Source organism: Mytilus edulis, chromosome 4 (assembly GCF_963676685.1).
Source record: "Mytilus edulis chromosome 4, xbMytEdul2.2, whole genome shotgun sequence".
Classification (NCBI taxonomy): Eukaryota; Metazoa; Mollusca; class Bivalvia; order Mytilida; family Mytilidae; genus Mytilus; species Mytilus edulis.
In genome coordinates this window covers 91,674,297-91,690,133 of record NC_092347.1, presented here as the reverse complement: position 1 = coordinate 91,690,133, position 15,837 = coordinate 91,674,297, and the positions used below count along the sequence as shown (strand labels likewise).

The following is a 15,837-nucleotide window of genomic DNA, read 5'->3' as shown; positions in this document are numbered from 1 at the left end:
TAAACCTAACTGAACCACACCGGTTACAATATAATTTTGAGAATGCTTTCATTATCACTGAACTAGTATACATAGTTGTTTAGGGGCCAGCTGAAGGACTCATCCGGGTGCGGGAGTTTCTCGCTGCATTGAAGACCCATTGGTGGCTTTTGGCTGTTGTCTGCTCTATGGTTGGTTGTTGTCTCACTGACACATTCCCCATTTTATCAATGAATGTCTATAAAATTATCGATAGTACGTATGACCGAAGATTGGGGAACAACAAAATACACTTTGTACACAATGAACCAGTCATACAAGACTAAAACAGATATAGTTTAATTAAACACTTAGTGATAAAACGACGTTTATGCAATTATTCACGATTCTTTTCTATCTTTGTATGCTAGATTTAAACAAAAAATAGCGTACTTCAACTGGGCTAGATTTAGAATATGAAAACCGAATGAGATACATTTGATTTTTAGTTTGAGTGCAGTTAGGAAATTTAAGTAACCAAAGTCCAAAGACCATGCATGGAGTTTATTTGATGTAGCTTTGTTATAACTCTCGAATCAACAGTATTACGTTAAGCAAATCTCACTATTTAAAATAAAGTAGATTTATGTCCCTTATCGTCATGCGGTATAAGAGTTAAAGGTACGGATAATTCTTTCTAGTGTCATTTAAACATGTTTTATTGGATTTTATGTAAAAATGGCGTATATATTTACACTTTGACAATGTACGAAAACACATTATGTATATAAGTAATATTTGCAAAGATATATACGAATGCACTTATTATGATATATGTACAATAGTCAAAAGTACGAAACTTATTGTAATAGATATTCCAAAAAATATCTAAATAAATAAGACAAATGTGCATGTAAGTGTTCAAAATTGAAGTATGTCGTTGTAAAACTATAAATTGTATGTTAATTTAAGTGCTTGTCTCCGTTCAAACGTTTAATTTTCAATTTAAAATCTAATGTAAGCGTCTTTTGTAAAGACGTTGTTATTTATATTATATCCTGGTTTGTGAAATCCGAATCTACATTCAATCGAAACTTCAATTTTCGTCCAAAATGAAACATGTCTCTACTGCACATTCGATTAACCAAATATAGATACATTATCTCAAACACATCTAGTTGGTAAATGCATTATATGATGATTGACAATAGATCAAATCCATTTTGCACTAACATGAGATGAGATGTCAACGTTTTGTTTAGCTGATTGTTATCTTTTTGAAATTCACTTGCAAAACGTTTATTCATATTTATAAATCAGTGTCATCATGATTGTGACATGCAATCAATAAAGGGTGGAGGAATTTAACTGATCAATGAAAACATAGTGTTGAGAAGGGACACATTTTGATTTTTTCACCTTCGTACGTCTTCAAAATTATTACTAGGCTTCTTTTACTCATAAAGGGTTAAACATTCACCCGATGATGATTCCAAATGGACGTGTTGTAGATAGATGAACTTTGTTCACGTAATATATTTTATGTAGTATTTTCCAGAGACGTTCTTTCAAGTTTAAAAATGTTATAAAACCCAAAACATCTCTGAGTTAATGTACACATCAAGTCTAGAAGATTACTGATATCATCATCATATTTGCATTCAGTTCCTAATATGTAATATATATTTCTAATTATTTTAGACTTAGTAACTTTTTTTTGTATTGCCTTGGAGTTATTATTCTCTTTATACTATTCTTGTTACCTATATATCTCGTAAACATGTCTAATTGACGTTTAGTCATAAACTGTCAGTAACACTGGAAATAAGTGAAGCTGATTTCATAGGAGTTATTTCATAGGCGTTATAATTTGTTATACGAAGAAAGTAACCAAAAGGTTAACAAACTCTTAAATTACATATTGTTATAGCAAGCAAAGGTACTATTCACCCCATATATATCATTGATAAGGGCGTTCGAACAATCAGGTTGATTGTATGGAAGTCACCCTCTATTGCCAAATGAATAACACTTCAAATTGTCTTTTAATGCGGTGAGTGGTTAAAATGAAGTCAACTCTTGGAAATTTTTACGGGCGTCATATCACGAGTTGGTTAACGTAATGGAGTACACTATTATGTGTGAATAAACTCATCATTGACACCAGGATTGAAATTTTATATTTACGCCAGTCGCACGTTTCGTCTTCAAAAGACTCATTAGAGACGCTCGAATAAGTAAATGTTAAAAATGCTAAATGAAGTACGAAATTGAAGAGCATTGAGGACCAAAAATTCCTAAAAGGTTTTCCAAATACAGCTACGGTAATTTATTCCTGTGGTAGAACAGCCTTAGTATTTCAAAATTTCAAAGTTTTGTTAACAATTAATTTAAAAGTATGAACCTATCAATGATAACTTAAGTCAATACAGAAGTGCTGACTTCTGGGCTGGTGATACGCTCGGTTTCCCACGAGATTACCACGGATTTGTTCCAATTTTCGTAATCCGACTACCGTCTCCTTTTTTCATCACCAAGAGACTTACCCCTTGATTCGCATTTACAATTAGCAACATTACGGTTGTTTTTTTTTCTTTTCGGAGCACATAAGATCACCACCAGGTTTTGGTTCGGTTCGTGATGCTTAGTGTAGTGTTTTTATATTTTGTTGTGTTGACATTTTTGTCTTTTCTTCGTGTGTCATATTTGCTATGCTGTTTTCAGAATCCCTTTGCCTTATGCGTTTTGAGTGAAGACGGTACGAGCGTCTGGCGTACGAAATTGTACACATTGTATCTTTGATGAGCTTTTGCATTTATTGTCAACACCCTTTAAGAATATTCCATTATTAGAAACACATACCAAATCTCTTACAGTGATCATCGTTTATATCAATAATAATATCATGTTATGGAAAATATATTTGGCTCTTTTTGGTCTGGTGTTTTACTCAATTTCTATTCATCAGTTATATATATTTAAGAGGAAATAATCCAGCAAATATAACTTTTGTGTTTTTCTAATCGTAGCCTGTGTCAATGTCTGTATGATTATTATGTGATAGACTTTGTTTTACCCGAGTGTGTATTTACTTTTAGATTTTTCGCAAATATGATTGTTGTAAAGTTTTCTGTATGGTTTTTTTCAATTTTACTTTTTTGCACACAATATAACTAGGTACTGTGTACCTCACACAGCTTAGTACTATATTTTTAGTTTATATATTCTTTAGGTCTCTTTTATTTGTTTCGAGGTCGTTTATTTTAAAGACAGGGATTTGCTTTCTCAGTTCTTATGTTATATGAGAAGGATTAACATACCTTTGCTGATCATTTAGGTCAGTCACATCCACGTCTACGGAATTTGTTTCATGTTCATTTTCTTTTTCAGGTTTAACTTTATTTGATTTGTCAGGAGACAAACCTCGTTTTGAATTGTTCTGTAATTTCATTGCACTTGCTGGTTCTTGCTTTCTAGAATTTCCCAATGCATACTCCGGTTTAATTTGAGGTAGGTTTTTAGTTGAAACACCTTGCTTTCCTTGTGATATTGATCTTGTTTTGTCTTCATTTGTAGTCGTTTCTTTGCTTTTTCGTTTCTCACCAGAGGTTTCGTTCTGATTAATTAAAACGTGACTTTTAACAACTGGACGTGACGGTGGTTTGAGCTGTTGTAAACTGCTTAAAGAAATTGATTTTGATTTTTTTACGTTACTATCTCCTAGCGTTTGAATCTCTTTAACGTTTTTGTCAAATGCTGGTGACATTTGCGATCTAGTAGATTTAGTATCCTTAACAGAATTTTGTGATGAAACAACTTCATAATCAATATTTCCATTTGCATAATATTTGAAATCAGGTGCTTCCCCGTTTAATTGTTTTTGTAATTGTGGATTTGAGGCTATCAACACTTCCGAGGTTGGAATGTCACTTGATCTTGGAGATATCAACACGTCCGACGAAGGGTTATCGCTTCCTTTTGCGTGAAAAGTAAACGTTCCTTGATTACCTGAGGTGGCATTGTTCACACTTGTGTCAATATTTTCTTCATTTACATTGTCTCCATTAAATCGACGATATTTCTCCCCGTTTTTATATAAATCTCCCGTCTCTTGATCTTTAACAATCTCCATGAATTTATTTGCGTATTTGTACAGTCAATGTGTCCATTCGTGTTAGAAACGTTTATAATACTATTCGCTATTAAAAAAGAATACTCTACATCTTGTATTATTTCAAACTTATTGAAAACATGAATACAAAATATTTCTTATCAGCTTTTGCCATTTTAACCGTACTTTAGTTACTGGATATTTATTCATGTGTGCATAGTAAATGTTTTAAAGTTCTTAGTTTGTTTTAAAATAATTACGGTTGTAAAGCTTGGACTAGTTTTGAAGATCATTAAATCTATAGGAAACCCTTTTTCATGGCATATTATACTTTACCACTTACAAAAAGGTTTGACGTTGTTCTTAACCATAATGATATTGAAATAGTTACTGTTTAGACATTTAACAAATAGAATCTTTTCAATTTTTTTTAATTGGAATGTAGTGTTTAAATGTCTAACCTTCACATACTAGTAATTGGTATACATTAATCGGTTATATCGGACGTTTCTCTATAAGAAAATTGAAAGGTGTTACATGTTGATATGTGATAGGAAAATGGACTTCTTAAATTCTATCCTTGTTTAGTGTCAGGGATACTAATTGTCGCCATTTCGGCAGGTCCAAATGATTTTAAAAACCGATAAACTCACGGAAAGTAGTTGCGTTATGGAAATCAATACATATCGTTTTACTATAATCTAACAGTATAGTGAATCTAGTTTCAATAGCGTCTTCATTTATAATGAATTGTCATCAACATCGATATCTTAACTTTTCGTATAGGGAGAACAGTAAGGAAGGCTATAAGTTATGTAATGAGAAATTTCAAGATGGCAGTATGAAGAAAGTTACATTATTTTGATGTTGATAATATTAATAATTGCCCTTTAATATCAACAAATTATTATTAGCTATTGAAAAAATATATAAACTACAGTTACACAATAACTTCCTGTTAGAAAATAATGCAATAAAATATTGACCAACCATACAATGTTTTAAAATCATTAAATTTTATTCTGTCCACTATCGATTTTTTTCATATTGACATTTTGAAAATGTGCTAAACATTATTTCCTTGATGGTTAGTTAAGTTTAATGTGGTTCACTATAAAGAACACTGAAATACTTTTAATATGAGTGTAGTTAAAAAAAACCGCTGCCGAAAACATACCAAAAGGAAACTTACAAAGTTGTTTAAAATCACACAGGTTTCAGGTAAATTATGTATTATCAAACAAGTAGTTAACACTTCTGTGCTGACATGAGGGTAAATTATAAATTAACTGTTACAAAAAACTGAGATGTTCAAAATACTTATGGTTTTCTAATCCAGGAATATTTTACGTCTGATGTATTTTGCAAATTCTTTTAGAATTGTTTTCTTAATGTTATTCAACGCTGTACTTTATTTGACATTTTAACCTTTTTATTGAGCATTGCTGATGAGTTTTTTGTAGAGGAAACACGTGTCTGGCATACACAAATAAAATCATAAGCTTCGTTTGTTAGTATATATTTATATTCAATGACTGAAATTTTTCTCTTTAATGCCAACATATCAGTAATTGTTTAAGAAAACAATGTCAAAAGTAAAATAACATAATGACATCCTTTTAACGAACAAAGCAGTACACTGTTAACCAATTAAAAAAGTTTAGAACTAATTAATTATGAAATGTCATTATGAACTGTAACATATTTTGTTTTCTGGCCATAATCATATCAAATTACAATTTTTATAACAACACACAAAATTCTCAAGGAAGTTAAGATTTGTATCGTCTTTCAATTACAAAATAAAGCATCTATGTGAATGGTGTCGGTCGAGACAAGTTTATACGCAGATTGAAAAGTTAGTTAAATTTACACCACATTTGTCTTCAGAAGTAATGCAATGCGATAATGTTACAAATAACATTATTAGTTTATATATAAACTCATCATAGATACCAGGATTGAAATTTTGTATTTACGCCAGACGCGCGTTTCGTCTGAAAAAAAAAGACCCATCAGTGACGCTCGAAACATCAAAAATGTTCAAAAAGGCCAAATAAAGTTCGAAGTTGAAGAGCATTGAGGACCAAAAATTTCTAAAGGTTTTGCCAAATGCAGCTAAGGTAATCTATTCCTGTGGTAGAAAAGCCTTAGAATTTCAAAAATTCAAAGTTTTGTTAACAGTTAATGATAAGTCAAGTCAACACTTCAACTACTGGGCTAGTGATAACCTCGGGGAATTAAAACTCCACCAGCAGTGGCATCGACCCAGTGGTTGTAAATGAATTCATCATAGATACCAGGATTGAAACTTTATATTTACGCCAGACGCGTTTTTCGTCTAAAAAAACCGCACCAGACTGCAGTGACGCTCGAATCATCAAAAAATGTTAAAAAGGCCAAATATACTATGCAGACTTTCGATTCAACAATGCTTCATCACTCTAGTTAGTGAATCAATTTCCGGGTTTATCAGTCATACTAGCACTTTTAAGTTTTATTAAAGGTAAAATTCCAAATTCATATTTCGAATCGCAATTGACAACGCCCTGGAAAAAAAACCCAAAACAAATGAAAGACAGAAAAAAAAGTAAAGTAAAAAAAAAAGAATAATCAGGACGAAAGCAACATAACATTGGTGTTTCAGATATCCTAAAGTGATGTTAAGCTGCTATTGGTAAGTACAAGTTCCAATATAACAAAATACCAAGTCATGGTGAATGTTAAATAAAAAGGTGTATTTTGATTGCCAAAGAGACAACTCTTTTCCAGAGACGAAATGATTATTGCAGTTATTGTTGATTCGTAGTTATCCTTTCCTTTTTATCCATCCAAAACCCATACAGTATTGTCAGCTATAAAAGACCTCGAAATGACAAATGTAAAACAATTCAAGCGAGAAAACAAACGGTCTGATTTATATACAATACAATAGATGAAAAATAAATACAGTTCGGTTATTTTATCAACTAATAAAGGTTTTGAAGGTTTTTTTTGTGTCAAACATACATTTTGGTCGAGAAAAAACTTTGGAAGGTTTGTTTTAATTATACAAAATCGTTCTATACAAACTAAAATATATCTCAAGTCCTACAACAAACTACCTTATAAAAAATATTACATTATTGCATTTTATTTTCTAACATTCATGTTTGTCAAAACTGATCACTGGATCAATTTATAAATATTTCTTGGAAGGCATAAACAAAGGATAAATGCAACATTCACAAAGCCCACAATAAAATAAAAGACGTTGATCAACATAACGTCGTCTACGAGGTTCATTTAAATTAACTGCATAATTGGTTTTAAATGTCTTTAACAAACAAAAAATACATTCATCAACGACATTCTACATTCCAAACAAATAACTGACATGGAGACCTATAGTTATTAATGTCTGTGTCATTTTGGTCTTTTGTGGATAGTTGTCTCATTGGCAATCATACCACATCTTTTTTGTATATGAGTAAAACCTTCGTGAAGGTAAAATGATGCATATATATATTCAAAGAAAGATAACTTAACATTGTGACTGAAACAGACTGAAACATCCCGACTAACAGGTATCATCTGTTTACAACTAATTCTGTTTATTATACTGACTGTATTCCTATAACAAATTCTTCAGTGTATTTGTTGTAGTTAGAATCAAGTTACATGGTAAACATTTCAAATTAGCTGATTGATCTTAATCCTTTTCAGAATACTAACATTATAGCTTGTGTCACAATTTGATAATATAGTTAAAAATATATCTTTAAAAGAAATACACGAAAAAAATGGATTCGTATAAAACAGAGCAATTGCGATCTTATATATATAAAAAGACTGTTTAAACAATTGTTGACGTAATTAACAAGCAGAATCGTTGGCTTGAAAACTTGGTTATTTGTTAAATTTAATATCTTTAACAGTCATAGGACAAGAGTGAGTTCCCACTAAAAAAATGTCCAATCATTTAAAATCTATATTAAAAAATAAATAATTATCAAATATATACCATAAGATGTAAAAATGTGTTAAGCCGTATTTGGCACAATTTTTTGGAATTTTGGATCCTCAATGCTCTTCAACTTTGTACTTGTTTGGCTTTATAAATATTTTGATTTGAGCGTCACTGATGAGTCTGATGTAGACGAAACGCGCGTCTGGCGTACTAAATTATAATCCTGGTACCTTTGATAACTATTAAGCTTAACTGTTTATATGGCCATGATTGTATTCATTAAGTTGAGAATGGAAATGGGAAATGTGTCAAAGAGACAACAACCCGACCATATAGCAGACACGAGCCAAAGGCCACCAATGGCTCATTTCAATTTTCTGACAAGGTGAATATTGACAAAAACAAAATTATACAGTGTTTAGTTTTGTCATTGCTTGAAAGACACTCATATTCTTTTCATATTTTTTTGTTTAAACTGTATAACTTGTACATAATTAACAACTGTCAGACGTGTTATCATAGTTAGTTATGAAAGGTACCAGATTTATAATTTAGTACGCCAGACGCATGTCTCGTCCACATAAGACTCATCAGTTACGCTCAGATCAAAATAGTTATAAAGCCAAACAAGGACATATTAAGTTGCTTTTAGCTTTTTTCATCTTGTTATAGAAGAGAGGATTTTATTGATTTTGTTAACATCTTTGTGAATGTTATCAATACCGCGCTGTTGTTTTTTTTTTTACCAAAACGACACTTTTTGAACGTCACTCCTCGGATATAGTGATGACAGAGATCACTCATTTGTTTTTCTAGAACAGTCGTAGCAATCTTGTTGGTTTTAAGAATAGTTTTAAAATGACATTTCTAGAATATGGCTTTTAATTTTGGTTTGTTACAGGAAGAACGTACCATTGCATAGGAAAATTTATGTTGTCCTATCATATATGTAATCTGTTACAAGCATATCAATGCATAATAAAACAAATATTTTCCTGATTAAATACAGCCCAATATTTAACTAAATAAATAATTATTAAATGCATTACTTTGAAACTTTTTAAAATCTTTAAAAGCCTGATTTTATCTTATTGTCATTATCGCCCTTTCTCCGCTATAACGTTTAATACGGTTTTATTTTAAAGATAACGTCGGTTTTACTTTTGCAAAAAAGTAGCCCTTTTATAGTTTCAGTTAGTGTTTATATTTTGTTAATCCTGGTCATAGAAGATACGGTAGGTTGCTAATATATATAAATAATGTGATTTTAATTTTGAAACTGACTTTATCAGCAAGAATATCATTATATTTTTAGAACATCACAAATGAGTCTTTAGTAGATGAAACGCGCATCTTGCATACAACAAAAATATTCCTTGCATATTTGTTGATTTTATATTGAATCACAGAAAAATGAATTGGAACCTACCTCCGAACAGTCAACGATTCTGTAATAAGGAGTGCCCTAAATCATATTCATGCTTTAATTCACATCCATAAAGATCGGAATACCGATGGTTTGTTTTATTTCTCCAAATATTTGGAACAATTTAACAAAAGTCCATGTTTACTTTTCTTTTTTGAGATGAAGATGCCTGTCACGTATTCAATTCCTCATTTTAAAAGTTTTACTTTTTGTAGGTTACGCATGGCGACGTTTCCGTAAAATTTAGTTGTTTCAGTGAATACTCCTTCTTATATAAATAATGGGAACATTTTGATGAATCGTCTTTAAACAAAACTTAAAATTTTTCGAAAAACTAAGCGTTTTACACTTCAGAAATAGATTACCTGAGCTGTATTTGACTAAACCTTTCTGAATTTGTGGTCCTGAATGATTTTCAACCTTGTTTTCTAAGCTTCTCATTTTGTTTATTCGAGATTAAATAATGAATTTTTTGAAGATAAAACGAGCATTTGGCATACACTTATATAAGCCTTGTATCTTTGTTAGTTTTTTTTAAGAAGGTATAAGAAAATACAGGACTGTGTAGATTATCTTATAGGTAATCAGTTATTGGTTTCTTGACAATTCTCTGCTATTCCTTCGTTTGATATGCTTAAGTTGGATTTTGTATTTTCTGCTTTGATTTTTCCTTGAAATTCTGTATTTTTGTTGTTTTACATTAAAACTGATATGGGTAGTATCCAAAGCCTTAATATCCATTTCTACATAAAAAGTATTTATTTTTTATAATCTTTGTCCCGGGTTTGAATAAAATGTGACAATCATTATCAATAACTATTCAACTAGTCTGTTATAAACAGCATGCGTATCAATAACGGAAGTGTGTTGATATCTTTGAATAGTTAATTTTGCTTGGTTAATGGCAAGGACAACATTTTAGTATATGCATATAAGTTTTATTCGACTGTCATATAAGTAAATGGTTTAGCTAGATATATAACCAGTTTTATCCAACATTTTCTACATAAGGAAATGTATGTACCGAGTCAGGAATATAACTATTGTTTTTCATTTGTTTGATGTGTTTGAGCTTTTGGTTTAGCTATTTCAAAAAGAACTTTCCGTTTTAAATTTTCTATTAGTGCGGTATATTTGTTATTTTACTTTCATTATAACACTGACATTTATTTTAACAGAGGAATAAGTATGTCGAAAAGATAAAAGTAATATACCGCTGTTCAAAACATTGTTTAAGTGTTAATATTATATCGGCGTTCAGTCATTCTATCGTTTGGTTATTGTTGTGCATCACCAAAATAGATCAGTCCACAATAAGTACTTTAAATATCTATAGTATAGGCAGTACAATTTAGATCATCTTGAAGTCCTACTTGTATGCTTGCATAAGGTTGTTAAATTAAATTCTACTCTTTTTTTTTTTTTATAGCAGTTCAAATTTAACCATGATATACACTATCTTACAAATTTTCACAGTTTATGAGCAATTAAGAACCGTCATTAGGAAACCCGCCAAACGAATAAAAAATCAAAGGACAAAAACAATCACATGTAACCGTATGTAACAGTATGGCATCAACAATGAGTCAAACAGATACCACCAGGCCCCGTATTCACCATACAGTCGTAAAGTAAGGTTAACGATATCGTAGGATGTCTGTCGTTCGTCGCAAAGTCGAAATTGAAAATATGACTACAGTGCTAATATTAAGAGACGAAAGACTATTTTTTTGAGAAATCAAATCGGTAAAAAACACCACCTAATTTAGTAATATAGGTATACAGATTTCTGAGGTACAAATTCATTAAGCTATGTAACGGAGACCAGGAAGAACACATGACAAATAGACAAACGCACAAAACAACAACAAGTAAATTTGATCAACTATTTCGAAAACCACATTACAAAACCAGTAAAGTCAACTGGTTTTTAGATTTCTTATTTTGCATACTTCGTCCCCGAGGGTATCACAAACCCAGTAGTCAACACTTCGGTGTTGACATGAATATCCATAATGTGGTCATTTTTATAAATTTCCTGTTTACAAAACTTTAAATTTTTCGAAAAACTAAGGATTTTCTTATCCCAGGCATAGATTACCTTAGTTGTATTTGGCACAACTTTTTGGAATTTTGGATCCCCAATGCTCTTCAACTTTGTACTTGTTTGGCTTTATAAATATTTTGATATGAGCGTCACTGATGAGTCTTATGTAGACGAAACGCGCGTCTGGCGTACTAAATTATAATCCTGGTACCTTTGATAACTATTTACACCATTGGGTCGATGCCACTGCTGGTGGACGTTTCGTCCCCGAGGGTATCACCAGCCCAGTAGTCAACACTTCGGTGTTGACATGAATATCAATAATGTGGTCATTTTTATAAATTTCCTGTTTACAAAACTTTGAATATTTCGAAAAAATAAGGATTTTCTTATCCCAGGCATAGATTACCTTAGTTGTATTTGGCACAACTTTTTGGAATTTTGGATCCCCAATGCTCTTCAACTTTGTACTTGTTTGGCTTTATAAATATTTTGATATGAGCGTCACTGATGAGTCTTATGTAGACGAAACGCGCGTCTGGCGTACTACATTATAATCCTGGTACCTTTGATAACTATTTACAATTAATAGTCCTTTAGCTTAGGAAAAAGATGAGGTCGCTAATATCGCTCCGCTATTGTAAGTGAATCCAAGAAAAAAATCCTGCAGGTCTGATGAATGGCACAGCAACAATCTTTTAGAAAATGTGAATAAATAGTAGAGTAACAAAAACACTTAGCTCCGAGAGAAATTCAAAACGGAAAGTCCGTAATCAAATGGCAAAATTAAAAGCTCAAACACACTTAAAAGGAATGGATAAAAGGTAATATTTCTGAATTTGTACATGCATTAATCTTTTTAGAAAATTGTGGATAAAACCAGGTTTCTTAGCTAGATAAACCTCTCACTTGTATGACAGTCGCATAAAATTCCATTATAGTGACAACAATGTGTGAACACTACTAACAGATATAATAGTTAGTATAAATGCAAAAATGATCAAATAGAATCGGGACACAGCAGTAAACATAGCAATTTTGCGCCTGTCCCAAGTCAGGAGCCTCTGTTAGTCTTGTGTGCTTTTTAATTTTAGTTTCTTGTGTATAATTCGGAGTTTAGTATAACGTCCATTATCACTGTACTAGTATACATATTTTTAAGGGGCCAGCTGAAGGACGCCTCTGTGTGCGGGAGTTTCTCGCTAAATTGAAGATCTATTGGTGGCCTGCGACTGTTGTCTACTCTATGGTCGGGTTGTTGTCGCTTTGACACATTCCCAATTTCCTTCCTCAATTTTATAGTGTTGAAAACTTTATCAATGTAAAATCAAACAAAGATGTCAACAACAAAAAAATAATTAGATGTATTATTTATGAAGTTGAAACGTAATATTTATCAACAAGGTCCTTGTACCTTTCGATGAACCTTTTTATAAAAAAAGGACGATTTTGACAAAACCCTGGGTCATGAACATTCTGGTCAGACATTGGGGACGTCTGAGTAGCAGCTACACGTTCTTGGATACCAAATGATTTGGAAAATGGTAATCATATATGCAGGTGATTTTAATATATTGGCACTAAGGTCTGGCGTGTCTTGGATTCTGATACTGAGATGACAGCTTACGTCAAATTTAAGGTATAAGTCTGAAGATGAGACAGAGGAAGCCGTGTCTGTTTTTTTTATTAAAATTTCAAGTTCTGGATGATATATTAATGGAACCCAATCAGACAAGTTTGGATTGTTTATAAAAAGAACATCATCAATATATCTAAATGTAAAATTCAATGATCTGGCTTGTTTGGACTTCTTGTGTGTAGTTTGTTTCAAACTAGAAAAGGGAAAACCCGGGACAAAGAAAACAAACATTCTTATGAATGCAAACTTTCTGTACAATTAAACGACAACAAACAACATAACAAAAAAACGTTTCCAACATAAAAAATTAAGCAGGTTAAGGCTGTCATTTTGTTTGAATAAGAGTAGTTTTGTACAAAATATGGCTTCTATAAATAAATAAAATTAACTTTGTTCATTCTGACTCACCCACGTAGCTTTAATGTAATGAAATTCATATTCTCGTTCATACAACTACATCATTTTCTACAAAACCTATGTTCTAAATGAAGTAGTAAATTCTTTTTTATGCCATCATAAGGAGGAATGACAACATATCAACTGAATATAAAACATTCTGTGGAATGTGGGGGCCATTTAAATAATCTAATCATTACTTTCAAGAGCAGAGTTCTTCGTTATATTACGTTGACGAATTACTACATTATTTAAAAGAAATAAAATTAATCAGCAGATATGAAAGAAACCTTAAGACGACTAAAACATTAAAATGTGACACAAAGGAGCAATAACGTTAAAGTGACCTCTCAATGTTAGGAAGATTAAGCCTGTTGCTGATGCTAGTACTAAAATACATCTGTTTTAATGTATTATTGTATTCTAAAGATACGATAGACGAGAATTATTTTATTTGGAAAATTATTGTAGACTCTACATGAATAGGATTATTTAGGCATTAAACTCCAACGCTAATGGTGTTTATTATCGTATATTAAATCACATGTTGCGAAGTCGACTTTTATTTTTACAAAAATGTCTTTATATACTGTCTGTAAAATGGACAACCAGTTAAAAGATTAAAATACAACAAAATGTAAGAAAATTTTCCATAAGTTATCCAATAAAAAACATATTGTTTTACAATGTACTTTATATTGTTTGAATCAAATATGTATTCATTCTTTAGATTGCTGAATCAAATATGTATTCATTCTTTAGATTGCTGAATCAAATATGTATTCATTCTTTAGATTGCTGAATCAAATATGTATTCATTCTTTAGATTGCTGAATCAAATATGTATTCATTCTTTAGATTGCTAAATCAATTATGTATTCATTCTTTAGATTGCTGAATCAAATATGTATTCATTCTTTAGATTGCTGAATCAAATATGTATTCATTCTTTAGATTGCTGAATCAAATATGTATTCATTCTTTAGATTGCTGAATCAAATATGTATACATTCTTTAGATTGCTGAATCAAATATGTATTCATTCTTTAGATCGCTGAATCAAATGTAAATATTTATTCATTCTTTAGATTGCTGAATCAAATATGTATTCATTCTTTAGATTGCTGAATCAAATATGTATTCATTCTTTAGATTGCTGAATCAAATATGTATTCATTCTTTAGATTGCTGAATCAAATATGTATTCATTCTTTAGATTGCTGAATCAAATATGTATTCATTCTTTAAATTGCTGAATCAAATATGTATTCATTCTTTAGATTGCTGAATCAAATATGTATTCATTCTTTAGATTGCTGAATCAAATATGTATCCATTCTTTAGATTGCTGAATCAAATATGTATTCATTCTTTAGATTGTTTAAATCAAATATGTATTCATTCTTTAGATTGCTGAATCAAATATGTATTCATTCTTTAGATTGTTTGAATCAAATATGTATTCATTCTTTAGATTGCTGAATCAAATATGTATTCATTCTTTAGATTGTTTGAATCAAATATGTATTTATTCTTTAGATTGCTGAATCAAATATGTATTCATTCTTTAGATTGCTGAATCAAATATGTATTCATTCTTTAGATTGTTTGAATCAAATATGTATTCATTCTTTAGATTGCTGAATCAAATATGTATTCATTCTTTAGATTGCTGAATCAAATATGTATTCATTCTTTAGATTGTTTGAATCAAATATGTATTCATTCTTTAGATTGTTTGAATCAAATATGTATTCATTCTTAAGATTGCTGAATCAAATATGTATTCATTCTTTAGATTGTTTGAATCAAATATGTATTCATTCTTTAGATTGTTTGAATCAAATATGTATTCATTCTTTAGATTGTTTGAATCAAATATGTATTCATTCTTTAGATTGCTGAATCAAATATGTATTCATTCTTTAGATTGTTTGAAACAAATATGTATTCATTCTTTAGATTGTTTGAATCAAATATGTATTCATTCTTTAGATTGCTGAATCAAATATGTATTCATTCTTTAGATTGCTGAATCGAGTTTGATTGATTGGTGTTTGCCTACATTACTGTTCGTATTGAGGACGTAAACGCATTCACAATAAATACTATAGAAACTTTGAGGGTTGTGCAAATTGATGAAGAATTTCTATAGACTTTTACTGGAAAAGAGACTTTGTTGGTATGAAGGAAGACATTTTGACTTCTATTATGTCACCTTCTATCCATGGAGGATATGCCTTGATTGAGGTTTCGAAGCGTGCATAGAGCGTGGTATATTATCATTTTTGATTGGCGTACTGACCCTAGT

General features: G+C 30.8%; 1 protein-coding gene across 2 annotated transcripts in view; it reads right to left on the bottom strand.

Moving 5' to 3' along the window:
- Nucleotides 1–4,443, bottom strand: part of LOC139521038 (troponin T, skeletal muscle-like) — a 49,984-nt gene extending 45,541 nt beyond the window's left edge. The window contains exon 1 of one of the 2 annotated variants that reach the window (XM_071314209.1): nt 3,279–4,443. In XM_071314209.1, coding sequence (XP_071170310.1) covers nt 3,279–4,090 — 812 coding nt within the window. In that variant the 5' untranslated portion in view covers nt 4,091–4,443. The remainder of the gene's footprint in view (nt 1–3,278) is intronic. The other variant, XM_071314210.1, reaches the window with a different exon arrangement.
- Nucleotides 4,444–15,837: the final 11,394 nt, after the last annotated feature.